Below are 12,126 nucleotides of genomic sequence, written 5' to 3'. Positions count from 1 at the left end.
GCGCAGTGTTGTCAAGACAGGTCCGACAGCGATGACTGCATCTGGAATGCAGAGCGACAGATGTGGCTGAGCCTGTCATTATTACGGTGTACCACTAAGGCTAACAGTGGATGTACAGCCACTCGGTAAGACACACGTGGCTGCTTCGGTCAGGGGCTATCGGAGGGGCTAGTCTTGGCGTAATCAATGGACGTTCCAGATACAGCGGCTACTACAGTACTAGTTTGCTTTTGCGCCGTTGCTGCATTTCGCTTAGGGAGGCTCGCTTGGAGGCAATATTCTATTCTTTAGCATTCTTTAGCATGATGCAGTTATCCAATATGAAATCTCACTTTAAGGTGGCTATGCTCAACCGGTTGAACCACCCGCCTTCTGGAACCCTGCCCAACGGGGAAGACATAAACCCGCTGGATGATGATCGATGATACGGGGATGATACGGAGTGGGTGATTGAGACTGTGGCTGAAGGGATATTATGTATTCCGATTGGCTGGGAAGACCAGTTCCACAGTACCAGCCCTGTGTGGCGCCAAGCAACCGAAAAGGGGAGAGTCGGAGGAACAAGTCAGACGGAGAATTATTCTTAGCATTGATTCGATTTGGTTGGTTTCATTTCATGAGTGACTGACTGCATTGCATGGCTAAGAGCGAACTATTAGCTAAGTCTGCTAGGCATCAACGCCCCTCCATCTGACGCATCTTGCTGCCTCTCTGCAGCTGGTTACTTGCCATTGTACAATCATCATCATCATGCCTTCACCAGGGCACACCCGTCCAGCCACTCTGTCCAGTCCATCTTGTGGTATTTGTGAATAGAAAATGCGTTTCATTCTAGACTCCCGGTTGATCCCGGGATCCACCGCCCTTCAGGGGCCATGATACCGTCCATGGTTTACGTCTCTGCCTAATCCCGTTGTGCATCTCCAGACTGCCAGATCTACAGCCTCCCAGTCACCACTCATCCACCCGACTATTGACGCTTCCCCATCCCAGCTAATAACCCAGTGGGGAACCCTTCTCCTTACTCTTAGCGCCTGTCTGGGTCCCGATGGGCTGAGTTCCAATCCCTGGGAGCCGTTAATCCCGGCCTAACTGTTACTTACGCGCCAGTGGCAGGGTGTGAAGTCGAAGAGGGGCCACCCCCAATGATGCATCCGTGTCCAAAGTCCAAACTTCCCCCCTCCACCTGACAGGGTCTCAGGAGCCGCTTTGAATATTTAAGGGTCTTTCATCCTTCCCTTATTCTCTTCTTCCCTCTCATCCTTTTTACCCTTTCTCTCCTAACTTCCTAATCCTTCCATAACCACCATGTCTTACTACCCCCCACCACAAGAACCCTACTACGGCGGACGCCCTCCATACGAGCGTCCGCCATACGACCGTCCTCCCTACGAGGGCGGTCCTCCCCCGGAGCGGCCCCCCTATGACCGTCCTCGTTACGAGGGTTCTCCTTACGACCGCCCTTCCTATGAGCGCCCCCCTCCAGAGAGATACAACTCCGGTCCTCCTCCGCCGGAGCGCCCTCCCTACGACCGTCCCCCATACGGTGACCGGCCTCCCTACGAAGGTGGCGAACGCGGCTTCGACTCTCCTGCTCCTCGTCCTCCCTACGAAGGTGGCGAACGCGGCTTCGACTCTCCTGCTCCTCGTCCTCCCTACGAAGGTGGCGAACGCGGCTTCGACTCTCCTGCTCCCCGTCCTCCCTACGCCAGCCCTCCTCCTTCCGCTCGTCCTCCTCCCGTCCCTCCCCCTCCTCTTCCCATGGAATGGGCCCAGGAGTGGGAGCCCAACCTCCGCCGCGCCTACTACGTCCACATGCCTTCCGGCCGCACAGAATGGGAGCTTCCCGCTGACATGTCCCGCGACATGCCTCCCCCTGGTCCTCCCCCGGCCGGTGGTCCGGGCTACTACGCAAGCCCCCCTCCGCCGCAGGAGGGCGGGTACTACCCCGACCCCCAGGCTCAGCAGATCTCCGAGGAGGAGCAGAAGAAGAAGGACCGTAAGAACATGCTTATGGGTGGCGCAGCTGGTCTGGCTGTTGGTGCTCTCGGCGCTGCATTCATTTCCCACGAGATTCGTACGTCCCCTTTTTCCTTCCCCCAAGACCACATCCATGGTCATGATATAACTGTATACTAACGAGAACAATAGATGAACACGAGGAAAAAGAGGAGGAAGAGGAGCGTGAAGAACAACAGTCGTATGACTATGACCGGCCGCCTGTCGTCTACGAGCGTGAAACTACTATCATCGAGCGTGGAGAGGAGCCTGCATATGATTACGAGGAGGATGGATGGTAGATGCGGCATACCTGTCTCTGCTTGTTAATAACCAAATTCTATTCGCATAGCTTTCGGGATTGTTTAGCTGTATCTATTATGCATTTAACTCATACCTTGTTCAAGGAATATATTTGACAGACACAAAAAGATGTCTGGGGCGTAGTTGTGTCTTGACATGATACTCAATGAACTTGTAGTTGGAGATGCATTGTCGCCTCGGCGGTCAGTTTCTCGCTCTACTGATAACTTACAATACTTGCTGTCGATATGATATTATCATAGTATCTCTGGTATTTATCACAACGCACTAATAATGAGAGTACCCTGTACACAATTATACGATGAACTGTGTTAATTGGATACATAATGATAGTACTATAGTAGCTACTGTTCGACATATATCCACCCTTCAACTCATCATCACATCTATACACGGTATCTCATCCCCTCACCGCAATACTACAAATACTACAGGTCCATCTAAGCAGTACTACATACGTACTATACAAATTCCCCCTCCCCCCTAACACACCCAATAACTAACCAACCCTACTTCCAACAAACAATCTCCCCATGCAACAACCCAAACCACGCCCTCTCACACTCCACAAACTCCTCCCACCCCCTCACAACCGCCTCCAACTGCTCTTTACTCGCAAACCCCCCCTCCAGCGCCTGCGTCGCAAACCCCGAATTCGCCGCCCTCCCGGCCATCGAACCCCCCCAATACCTCCGTTCCTCCGGACTACTAAAGCACCACGACCCCGCCGTCTTCTTAATCCTCTCCTGCACAAACCCGGCCTCTTCCGCCCACACATGAATCCTCGACCCGGGGTGCGGATTCCCACCCTTCTCCCTCGCCATCTTCGTCGTCATATCCAACCACAGCTCAATCCCCTTATTCTCAGGATACCACGTCATGGCACTGGATTCGCGGGCCGCGATAATCCCCCCGTCGGGTTTAGCCACGCGGCGCATTTCGCGCAGCGCCAGCACGGGGTCCGCGATGTGTTGGAGCACTTGGTGCACGTGCACCAGGTCGAAGGTGTTGTCGGGGAACGGGAGGGCGTGGATGTCGGCTACTTGGAAGGTGATGTTTGTGATGCCTTCCGAGGAGGCGAGCGTGCGTGCTTGCTCCAGTGGGTCCGCGACGTATTCGACGCCCGTTACGTGGCCGGAGGGCACGTGTCGCGCGAAGTCGATCGTGATGCTACCGGGGCCGCAGCCGATATCGAGGATGGTCATGTTGGGTTTGAGGTAGGGGAGGATGTAGGGGACGGAGTTGCTGAGGGTGCGCCACCCGTGGGTTTGGAGGACCGCGGGGGCGTGGTCAGTTGTGTAGGTTGTCATTGTTGGTTGGATGTATGTATGTATGTGGTATTGGTTTGAGGGTTGATGAATGTGTAGTTGTTTCTTTGTGGTATTTGTGAGGTAAAGTTGAATGGCAATTGCTGGTGCTCATGGGGATATTTATATGGATGAGTCCCCACCTATGCTGTCATTCCCGCTCCGTAGGTCGGAGTTCCGAAGTTGAACTCCGGGGTGGTGTATAGGCACATTATCGGTCGTTAAAATGTATTGTTAGAACCGCAGCGGAGCTTGGACTGGTGCAGATTTGATAGTTTTGCTTGTTTTCAGGGGGCTGTTGCCTATGCTCGGGTTGGGAGGATCGTATAGTTGGTGAGAGTTGTGTGTTTGAGGCAACGGAATTCCGAATGGTGGGGTAACTTGAGATCCGAGGTGTATATTGAGGTACACCGCCTTCACACGTCATGCTTTGATTTGAGGGTGAGGATGGGCATTGTGAGCTGATATATATATTCTAAGTTCAGGTGCACTTGATATGCTGCTCATTTTAGGAACAATCAATGTGGTCTACTCTAAGTGAGGTGTTAACCGGACTGTTGGTATATAGTTCGACTCACTCAAACTGTTGTATATAGTAAGGAGAAAGATCTCGGTATGACATACTCACTTATTATTGGTTAGGAAGAGAAAAAAAGAGTTAAGAACTAGTATAGGGGCAAGGGAGCTGGATAGAGAGTGAGCTACGCAGGTAAGTCTAGACCGTGAGAGTTAGACTATGCTAATTGTGATAAGGTTGACACTAGTGTGGGTACAAAAGAATATTGGATAGGCTGATTGTTACTACGGGATCGCACCCCTGTCGGGATGGAGTGACTAGTACTCCTTGTGAGAAAGCCTTACTGGTGATACTAGGTCACAGTAATCTTGCCACTGCCTTCGTTAGATTATGCAGTTGTCACGGGCTGGCAATTGCTTAATATATCTGATCCACATAGTCTTATACTGTTCCCGACTGTCAGTTCCGAACCAACGAAGGCATCGCAGCTTCGAATGCATTTGGGCATAATAGTAGTATTTCTATTAAATGACCAACTATTAGGAAAACAATTTCCGTAGTTAAGAAAAATAGGATTAACATAAGAAGGTAGAATTTCTCGTGGTGTATATCATGCCACATAATAATACATGATATATAAACAACGTTGTCAAACCCGGTGGTATCATGTCGTAAACTCCGTATTCCATATATTATATTGTACTAAAACATGATCAGCATTAGCAATTTCATGACTATTGCAGCATACATACCAAGCGTCTGCTTCCAAAAACAGATACTAATGATCATGCGACGACGGCTTCTGAAGACGAGGATAGTAGAACAGGAAGAACACCACGACAGCTAGCAAGACCACGAGCGTCGGAAGGAACATAAACAGAAAGAGGAATAGACTCAGGCCTAAAGCGGCGCTATGTCCTGGGAAGAAACGACGAGCCATGAGATCAACAGTCGAAGCAAGCATCGATTCCATGGGATAGAAAAGGGTGATGTTCCACGCTAGTGGTCGAAGATCCGTCTAGTAAGGACTAGTGGACAAGGAAACAGGACGATCCAGGGTCTTTTGATGTGATATTTATATCGTAGGTTTAATGAAGTGGCAGATAGAGGCTGGATCCTCGGCCGGAGCTCACGGAATGATGAGTGATGCTGCAGTGAAGCTGGCTGGAGTGGAGCGCGCTGCGCAGTGGGCAGGCCGTTATCTCTGACTTTATTATTGCGGGGACCTAGCTAGACCACGCGAGTCGGTTTTGCGGCTGTAGGCTAGATGGATTGACTCGTTACTGCCGGACGCAGACTGGGGGTCTGGGAGGTTGACGGGGGAGATTCGAGCCATTTGAAGTTCTGCCAATAGCTCGGTGCCTGGTCCATGAGGTTGCTTTTGGCGTCTGGAAAAGGCAAACTTGAGGTACCAGCACGGTAAGTTACATGGTAAGCTGTTGGTTGGTAACCCGTTCATTACCAGCCAAAAATGGATGCCTGCAGGGATTTGCTTCATTATTGGGCGCAGTGGAGCACCATAATTGGTTGTTGTCTTAGCGCCCCGCTGAGGGCCCACATCGACCATTCCGCTTTCAGCCGAGTCGCTGCTAAAATTGAACGGGCATTCGAAGACCAATCATTACCGGGTGACGCAAGAAGCAAGGATTGTCTGGGTCAGGCAGCAGTATTTCATGTACGGTGCGCAGGTTGCTTGAGATGCTTACAATAGCATGCTTTTAATCTCTAGAGAAAACTAGATTAAATCAAGTAAGTAATATGCGAGGGAATGATCGCGCCCATGACTGATTTTAAGTATTTCAATAAGCATCGCAGTTTAATTTAAGCCCCTCGTTCTTCCCCTGTCTTGGACGCGGGGGAGTGCGTCAGAATTTCAGCACCAAACCACGGATATAACTTCGGTAATACAGGTATCAACCATTGAAGATTTCAAAGAGAACAGACGGTGTAACAGCTGGATTGCTAATCCGGCTAGAGCCACCGCAGCGAACCAATGGTCGTGTCGCCCTGTAGGGCTGAGGAGGACTTGGCACGGCCCTCGGGTAAATCAAAGGCAAGCTGGCCAGTCGAAGGGATGGGGCATCGTGAATTTCGTTGTATCGTGAGTACGCTGAACAACTGATATCATCCCGCCTGGATGGACACATAACTAATTAATATCCATTAATAATCAGAATGCCGCTGTGAAAATCTCACGCTACGCCGTAAAAGAAAGTAGTTCTTCCCATCGCAATCAATCAGGCGAGCGTCATCCGTTCTATCCCTTGCAATCCTTCTCTTTTCCTTCCCTTTTTCCTCCCCCTTCTCTTCAGTTCCCCATCGGCTTTCCCCCTCCCTTCCCCATCCCACCGAGCTCGGATGCATCCGTGAGTCCCCGCGGAGATGAGGCTATCTCGTTCGTTATCGATCGCTCGAATCTGATCTGGTATTCTTTGCTTTTTTTCTTCCCCCTTTCACCCCCTTCTGTGAATCTTCCTGTCCTTCCTTTCGTCAGTTGATCCAGGATGGGTCTCTTTGCTGGACACGGAGCCCTCGACCAGGCCGAACTGGATAATTTCGGCGTCGATTGGGTCATCCACTACTCGTTCGAAGATGTTGGTAAGCAATCATTCCTCCCAATTCCATCCGGCTGACGCCCGATCTCACACCGTCTTCTTCCCGTCCAGAGCTCTCCCAGGCGATCCAAGAGTTTCGAACTTTGATCCACGACCTTCAAGAAGCGCATCTCCAGGTACAAGTCCGTCATGGCTACGGTGCCTCCCTACTCGTCTGCATTCGAGTCCCGCCCGATCTGTTGGGCAACCTGGTACACAAATCTCGGTACGGATGATCGGTAACAACAAATGGCGCATGGTCGGGAAAGCTAACGGCGTATAGTGTCAAGGACTGGCTTCATGGAATCATCCACGAATTTCCTGAGGGCGGAGACGAGGGCGAGACTGACGCCGACACTCCTGCGGAGGCCCTCAGATCTGTTTACCATGCGGTGACATGGCAGAAGCATCTTGGAGGCGCTGGAATTACCCCCAAGGTGGGCCAATGGAAGAATATCACGGCGGCTATCCCTCTGCATGACCGCTCCGCCAACGCGGAGCTACTCCGGAAATGGAGCCGGACTATTTTCTTGACGGCTGAGGATCTTGACGCTATTCGCGCGTTGTTTGGCGAGAAGGTGAGCACCATCAGAAACTTAGTTGGGTCTCTTTGGCTCTGTAAATATACTAACATCTCAGGTTGCTTTCTACTTTGCCTTTATCCACTGCTATTCCTGTTTCCTGATTTTCCCGGCTGTCTGGGGCGTCTTCTCTTGGTTCTACCTGGGCCCCTATTCGATTACATGTGCGGTAGTGACTTGCATCTGGGGCATCGTGTTCGTCGAGTACTGGAAAACCCGCGAGCTCGACCTGAGCTTGCGCTGGAACGTCAAGGACGTAGGATTTCTCAAAGTGAACCGACCAGAATGGGTTTGGGACAAAGAATTTCAAAATCCGCATACCGGCGAGACCATTCGCGTGTTCTCGGCTCATAGGCAATTCGCTCGACAGCTCCTGATGATTCCCTTTGCAACCGTTGCAAGCTTGGCATTGGGTAGCTTGATTATCCTATCATTTGCTCTGGAAATCTTGGTGTCAGAAGTGTACAATGGCCCAATGAAGGCATACTTGGAGTTTCTGCCGACCGTTCTGTTTTCGCTCTCCTTGCCCTCCATCACCAATGTCCTGACGGAGTTTGCGAAGCGTTTGACCGACTACGAGAACTACCGCACGCAGGATCAGTACGACCTGGCACAGACAGCCAAGACATTCGTGATGCACTTTATTACGGCCTTTTTGCCCACGCTACTGACCGCATTTGTATACGTCCCATTTGGAAGCAAGATTGTGCCCTATCTTGACACTCTTCGCTCTTACGGTCTCCTTTCCGCCAACATTGCCCGAGAAATCCATATTGACACCTCCCGACTGCAACAGGAAGTGATCTATCTCTCTGCGACCGCTCAGATCCTCAACTTCGGCGAGGAAATTGTGCTTCCCTATGTCAAGCAAACCCTGATGCACAAGTGGCGTGACTGGCGCGAAGGTCGGGACTCTTCGCGTCCTCGTGGCTACTCTCAGAGGACCGATCAACTCCTAGTCGATGCTCCGGAAGAAGCTGGTTTCCTCTCGCGTGTCCGTGACGAAATCGACGCGGATGAGTACGATGTTCATGAAGATATTCTGGAGATGTGCGTGCAGTTTGGCTCTCTCGCTCTATTTGGAGTTGCATGGCCCTTGGTCTCCTTGGGTTTCCTCGCCAACAACTGGCTGGAACTGCGAGGCGATTTCTTCAAATTGAGCTTGGAGTGTCAAAGACCTCCCCCCATCCGAGCTGACTCGATCGGTCCATCTCTCATGGGTCTGGAAGTGCTCAGCTGGCTCGGTACCTTGTCCACCGCCGCCATCGTGTACCTTTACCGCGCCGGACTCCAGGAGGTCAACATGTCGTCCCTCCTTCTCACTCTCCTCCTTGCCGAATGGGCCTACGTTGGTGTTCGCTTCATCGTGCGAAGCGGACTCGAAAGAATTAGCTTCATCTCCCTCCGTCGCGAGGAATCGAAGCGCTACGCTATGCGCAAACGCTTCTTGGAAGCCACGTCGGGCCGGGTATCCCCTCGGGCTAAACCGCGAGTCCGGTTCCAGGACCGGGTCAGCGTTTTCTCCTCGTCCACTGATGTCCCTGGTACTAAGGAAGACTTCCTGCACCCCGGGCATCACCACGAAATGGGCCGCGGTGGACGCTTCTGGTCGTGGGCTCCCAATGAGACAGCGGACGCAGGCGTTCGACTGATCAAGGCCCTGAACACTAACATGGACGGTTCGAAGACCGGGCCTGTTAAGGGCGCCAAGGGCGCTTGATATACTCAATACACCAGTCACTCATTATTATAGATTTGTCACTCATTAATTTGATGCTTTCTGATTCAGTAACCGTCACAGGTAGATGGTTAGAATGAGCCTGCGGGACGGAAGAATGTGGTCTGTACGTGATGATCACTAGCTGTCTTAGAACATTATCTCCTTTTTTTCTTTATTATTTTTATGTGTTTGTCGCCTTGATTCATTACTTTTGATTCTGTATGTATACATTAGACTAGTAATAATTGATGATGATTCGAAACTTCCCTGTTGTATATTGAAGTATGCGCATATAGGTTTCTACCTACGTAGCCATTCTGGTTCACGTCAGACAGTAATCCCTAGACTGTAGTGACATGATGGCGGAAAGCCATCAGGAAAGCCATATTTGTCCGAGGAAAGGTGGGTGGGGGTTTGGCTTACGAGTAGTTCCAAGATCCTACTGGAGGTATTTCATTCTACCTGTAAGCACTCAATGAAGCAACGGGGTCTAGGAAATGATAATCTCTTGGGGGTCTATCGATGGCTGTAAGAAAGGGGAATATTGCCTATATATATCTTCGAAGACCATATCCTATATACGAAGTCCTAGTAGCTGTGAGTCACGAATAGGAGCAACTGAATCAGGTTAAGTAGATATACTCTCAGCTTCAGAGCTGAATACATTCTGCTTTCCATCCAAGATGTCTTCCACAAATTGTTCTTTGTGGCCGCATACCTGATAAATCAATTCGCGGCATTATGCAACTCCGTAGCAATCCCATCAACAACACCCTCAAACATCTCTGACTCTGCAAGGCCTTTCTGCCATATAATTCCTAGAACCAAACAGCCATCACCCCCAGTGATAGAAGACACGGCCAAAGGTGCAGACAGCCCATCAAACGGCTGGGTGAACATCATCTGTCTAATCTGCGGCCACGACTCTCCTTCCTGGGCTGATTTCACAACCCCCAGATTCGATGTCTTAAAGCTTCTATCTCGGTCCTTGCCTATCTGACTCTGTATATATTTCCACATATCCGCATATTTGAGCAATCCCACACTAGTATCTTTGCCTTCGCGACTTAGCACCTGTTTTATCGTGGCGCAGGATGCCCTCGCGACTTCCCACGGAAAGCTGTCAGAAGAATACTGATCCATCTGCTTCCGGAAGAAACTTTCCCTGAAATCCATGACCCAGACACCCATGGATTGATCTGTGATCCCCTCTTCTTCCTTCAACCACCGACGAGACGACATGGCGCTGAATGCTTCTAGTCTTGTGTACTCCTCTGGCAGATGCGCAAGGAGACTTCGTGCAACCGCTGTATGTATAGCCGAGGTTATAGTAGCCTGGTTCTGACGACATCGGTTTCTTAGCGCTGTAGATACTGTTTCGGGGATAACAATCTGGCGGATCTCGATGTCAAATGGTTTAGATGACTTCGGACCTGTCCAAAGACCCGGATCGCGATAGGGATATATTTTGTGCTGGAAAAATTGTTTGAGGAGGAAAGTAAAGCTCATAGAGCACGGGTGGACTGCTTCCAGGTTTGGCAGCATAGAGAGCTTAGGCGATTGGATCACCTGTCTTGTAGCCTCTCCCGAGGTCAAGGAAATAGCAGCATCATGTAATGCCTCGAGGAATGTCTCATGAAACGCCTTTCCCGATATGCCATCCGCAATTACATGGTGGAATATATATATCGCTGTGAAGCGCTGCCCATTCGTCTCTGTCAAGACGATCAGTCTCCAGAATGGCAGGGGCGCTATGAACTCGGCTTTCTGATGGACCTGCAGTAGTTCACACAGTTCAGTGTCTGGCTTCTCTTCAGCAGGATAGTCACGGGTACGCTTTTGGAAGGATACAGTCTGGCCGAGGTCGATTTCTGGGAGTCGGAAGAACCAGGTATCGTTGTCGTCTTTGACCGGGATTGCCGATAGGGCAGCATTTTTGCTGATCAATGTTCCAAGTGCTTTATATACATATTCTTGGGTGGGCAGAGTGAAGGCTTCTGGGAGGATATAGGTTGCTGATATTGCCACGTTGGCGTGCTCGGTCAGAGCACGTGCGAGGAAGAATTTCTCTAGGGGCCCTGTTGGCTCTTCGTCAGATGATGTCCCTTCTCTCGGCTTTTGTACTGCGTTTCACTGACCGGCTCGTCGTAGTCTCTCGAGATTGTCCATCATCGAAAAGCCATAGGGATGTTGTACAACCACATTTTACGCGCGATAAAATGGGAGGAACATGACTTTTCTCTTTCGTTTTCTTCTTCGTCAGTTATCCTATATAATGCGAGTAGGCTTTTGAGACAAAAACAAGCCTTCTTTCCAGCGGAAGCTTGCTTATTGGTAACCTGTTTAGGGAGACCTCGAGGGTTCAATAAACCGCCAATCCTTGTTATTCTTCATTGGCAATGTGCTGTATCGGACGATCGCAGTTGCGACCACGTATCATCCCAGACAATGTGAAACCGCTCAAGATATCTTGTAGAAAAAGAACAATTGGAAAGGAGATCAAGAATCAACAGATACTGTATTCAGGCAACGGCGTACTCCAAGTCTGCTGCAGTGTATTATTTTCGTCATGCCCCGGACGCAAAATTGCCCAGTTCAACTGAAGCCTGCTGGTTCGCTTAGGACAAGGGTTGCCAATGACTTCAGGCTTTTGGATATCTGATTATTCCTGCTAGAACAGCATGAAGTATCACAACCGTGCCATAGTCGAGAGGTTGAATTATGTTGAGAGATCTACCAACATGTTAAGCTTCTATAGTCGTGGTGGACGGACAACACCCGAAAACCAGGTAAAAAGCACCTCCACGATTAATATGATGTGGGTCCGACCATTGGATGTGTCTGATATGTCTCCAGGGTTGATACGGGACATGGTGACAGCGGATGCTATGGATTGTGACAGCTTACAGTAGGCGCCTTTTAGAGTTTATCGTGTAAATCATTGCTTTAGGTATTGCATTCATCCGGGTGATCATGCAGTTATGAATGTAAGTACTTGATTATTACATTTTCCACATCAAAGCTTCACCATACAGCTATGCAACCAAAAATAGAAACTAAAATTGATGTGGTGTTTCATCTAACC

The 12,126-nt window shown here is 50.2% G+C and overlaps 4 protein-coding genes across 4 annotated transcripts; 2 read left to right on the top strand and 2 right to left on the bottom strand.

The window, feature by feature from the left end:
• Positions 1-1,308: 1,308 nt before the first annotated feature.
• On the top strand, positions 1,309-2,300 carry AKAW2_40889A (WW domain protein; the record flags this gene model as incomplete). The annotated part of the gene is made up of 2 exons (XM_041689267.1): positions 1,309-2,077; positions 2,152-2,300. 2 exons carry the CDS (start codon positions 1,309-1,311, stop codon positions 2,298-2,300), a joined length of 918 nt encoding a protein of 305 aa, XP_041542969.1.
• Positions 2,301-2,831: 531 nt separating this feature from the next.
• Positions 2,832-3,632, bottom strand: AKAW2_40888S (class I SAM-dependent methyltransferase; the record flags this gene model as incomplete). The annotated part of the gene is made up of 1 exon (XM_041689266.1): positions 2,832-3,632. The coding sequence occupies one exon, from the start codon at positions 3,630-3,632 to the stop codon at positions 2,832-2,834; it is 801 nt and encodes a 266-aa protein (XP_041542968.1).
• A 3,018-nt stretch (positions 3,633-6,650) lies between these two features.
• Positions 6,651-9,041, top strand: AKAW2_40887A (anoctamin family protein; the record flags this gene model as incomplete). Its single annotated transcript, XM_041689265.1, has 4 exons — positions 6,651-6,744; positions 6,813-6,966; positions 7,024-7,318; positions 7,380-9,041. 4 exons carry the CDS (start codon positions 6,651-6,653, stop codon positions 9,039-9,041), a joined length of 2,205 nt encoding a protein of 734 aa, XP_041542967.1.
• Positions 9,042-9,767: 726 nt separating this feature from the next.
• AKAW2_40886S (putative NRPS-like protein biosynthetic cluster) lies at positions 9,768-11,213 on the bottom strand (the record flags this gene model as incomplete). The annotated part of the gene is made up of 2 exons (XM_041689264.1): positions 9,768-11,119; positions 11,180-11,213. The coding sequence occupies 2 exons, from the start codon at positions 11,211-11,213 to the stop codon at positions 9,768-9,770; spliced, it is 1,386 nt and encodes a 461-aa protein (XP_041542966.1).
• Positions 11,214-12,126: the final 913 nt, after the last annotated feature.

The sequence above is a fragment of the Aspergillus luchuensis genome, chromosome 4, assembly GCF_016861625.1.
Source record: "Aspergillus luchuensis IFO 4308 DNA, chromosome 4, nearly complete sequence".
Lineage (NCBI taxonomy): Eukaryota > Fungi > Ascomycota > Eurotiomycetes > Eurotiales > Aspergillaceae > Aspergillus > Aspergillus luchuensis.
This window is presented reverse-complemented; position numbering and strand designations above follow the sequence as displayed.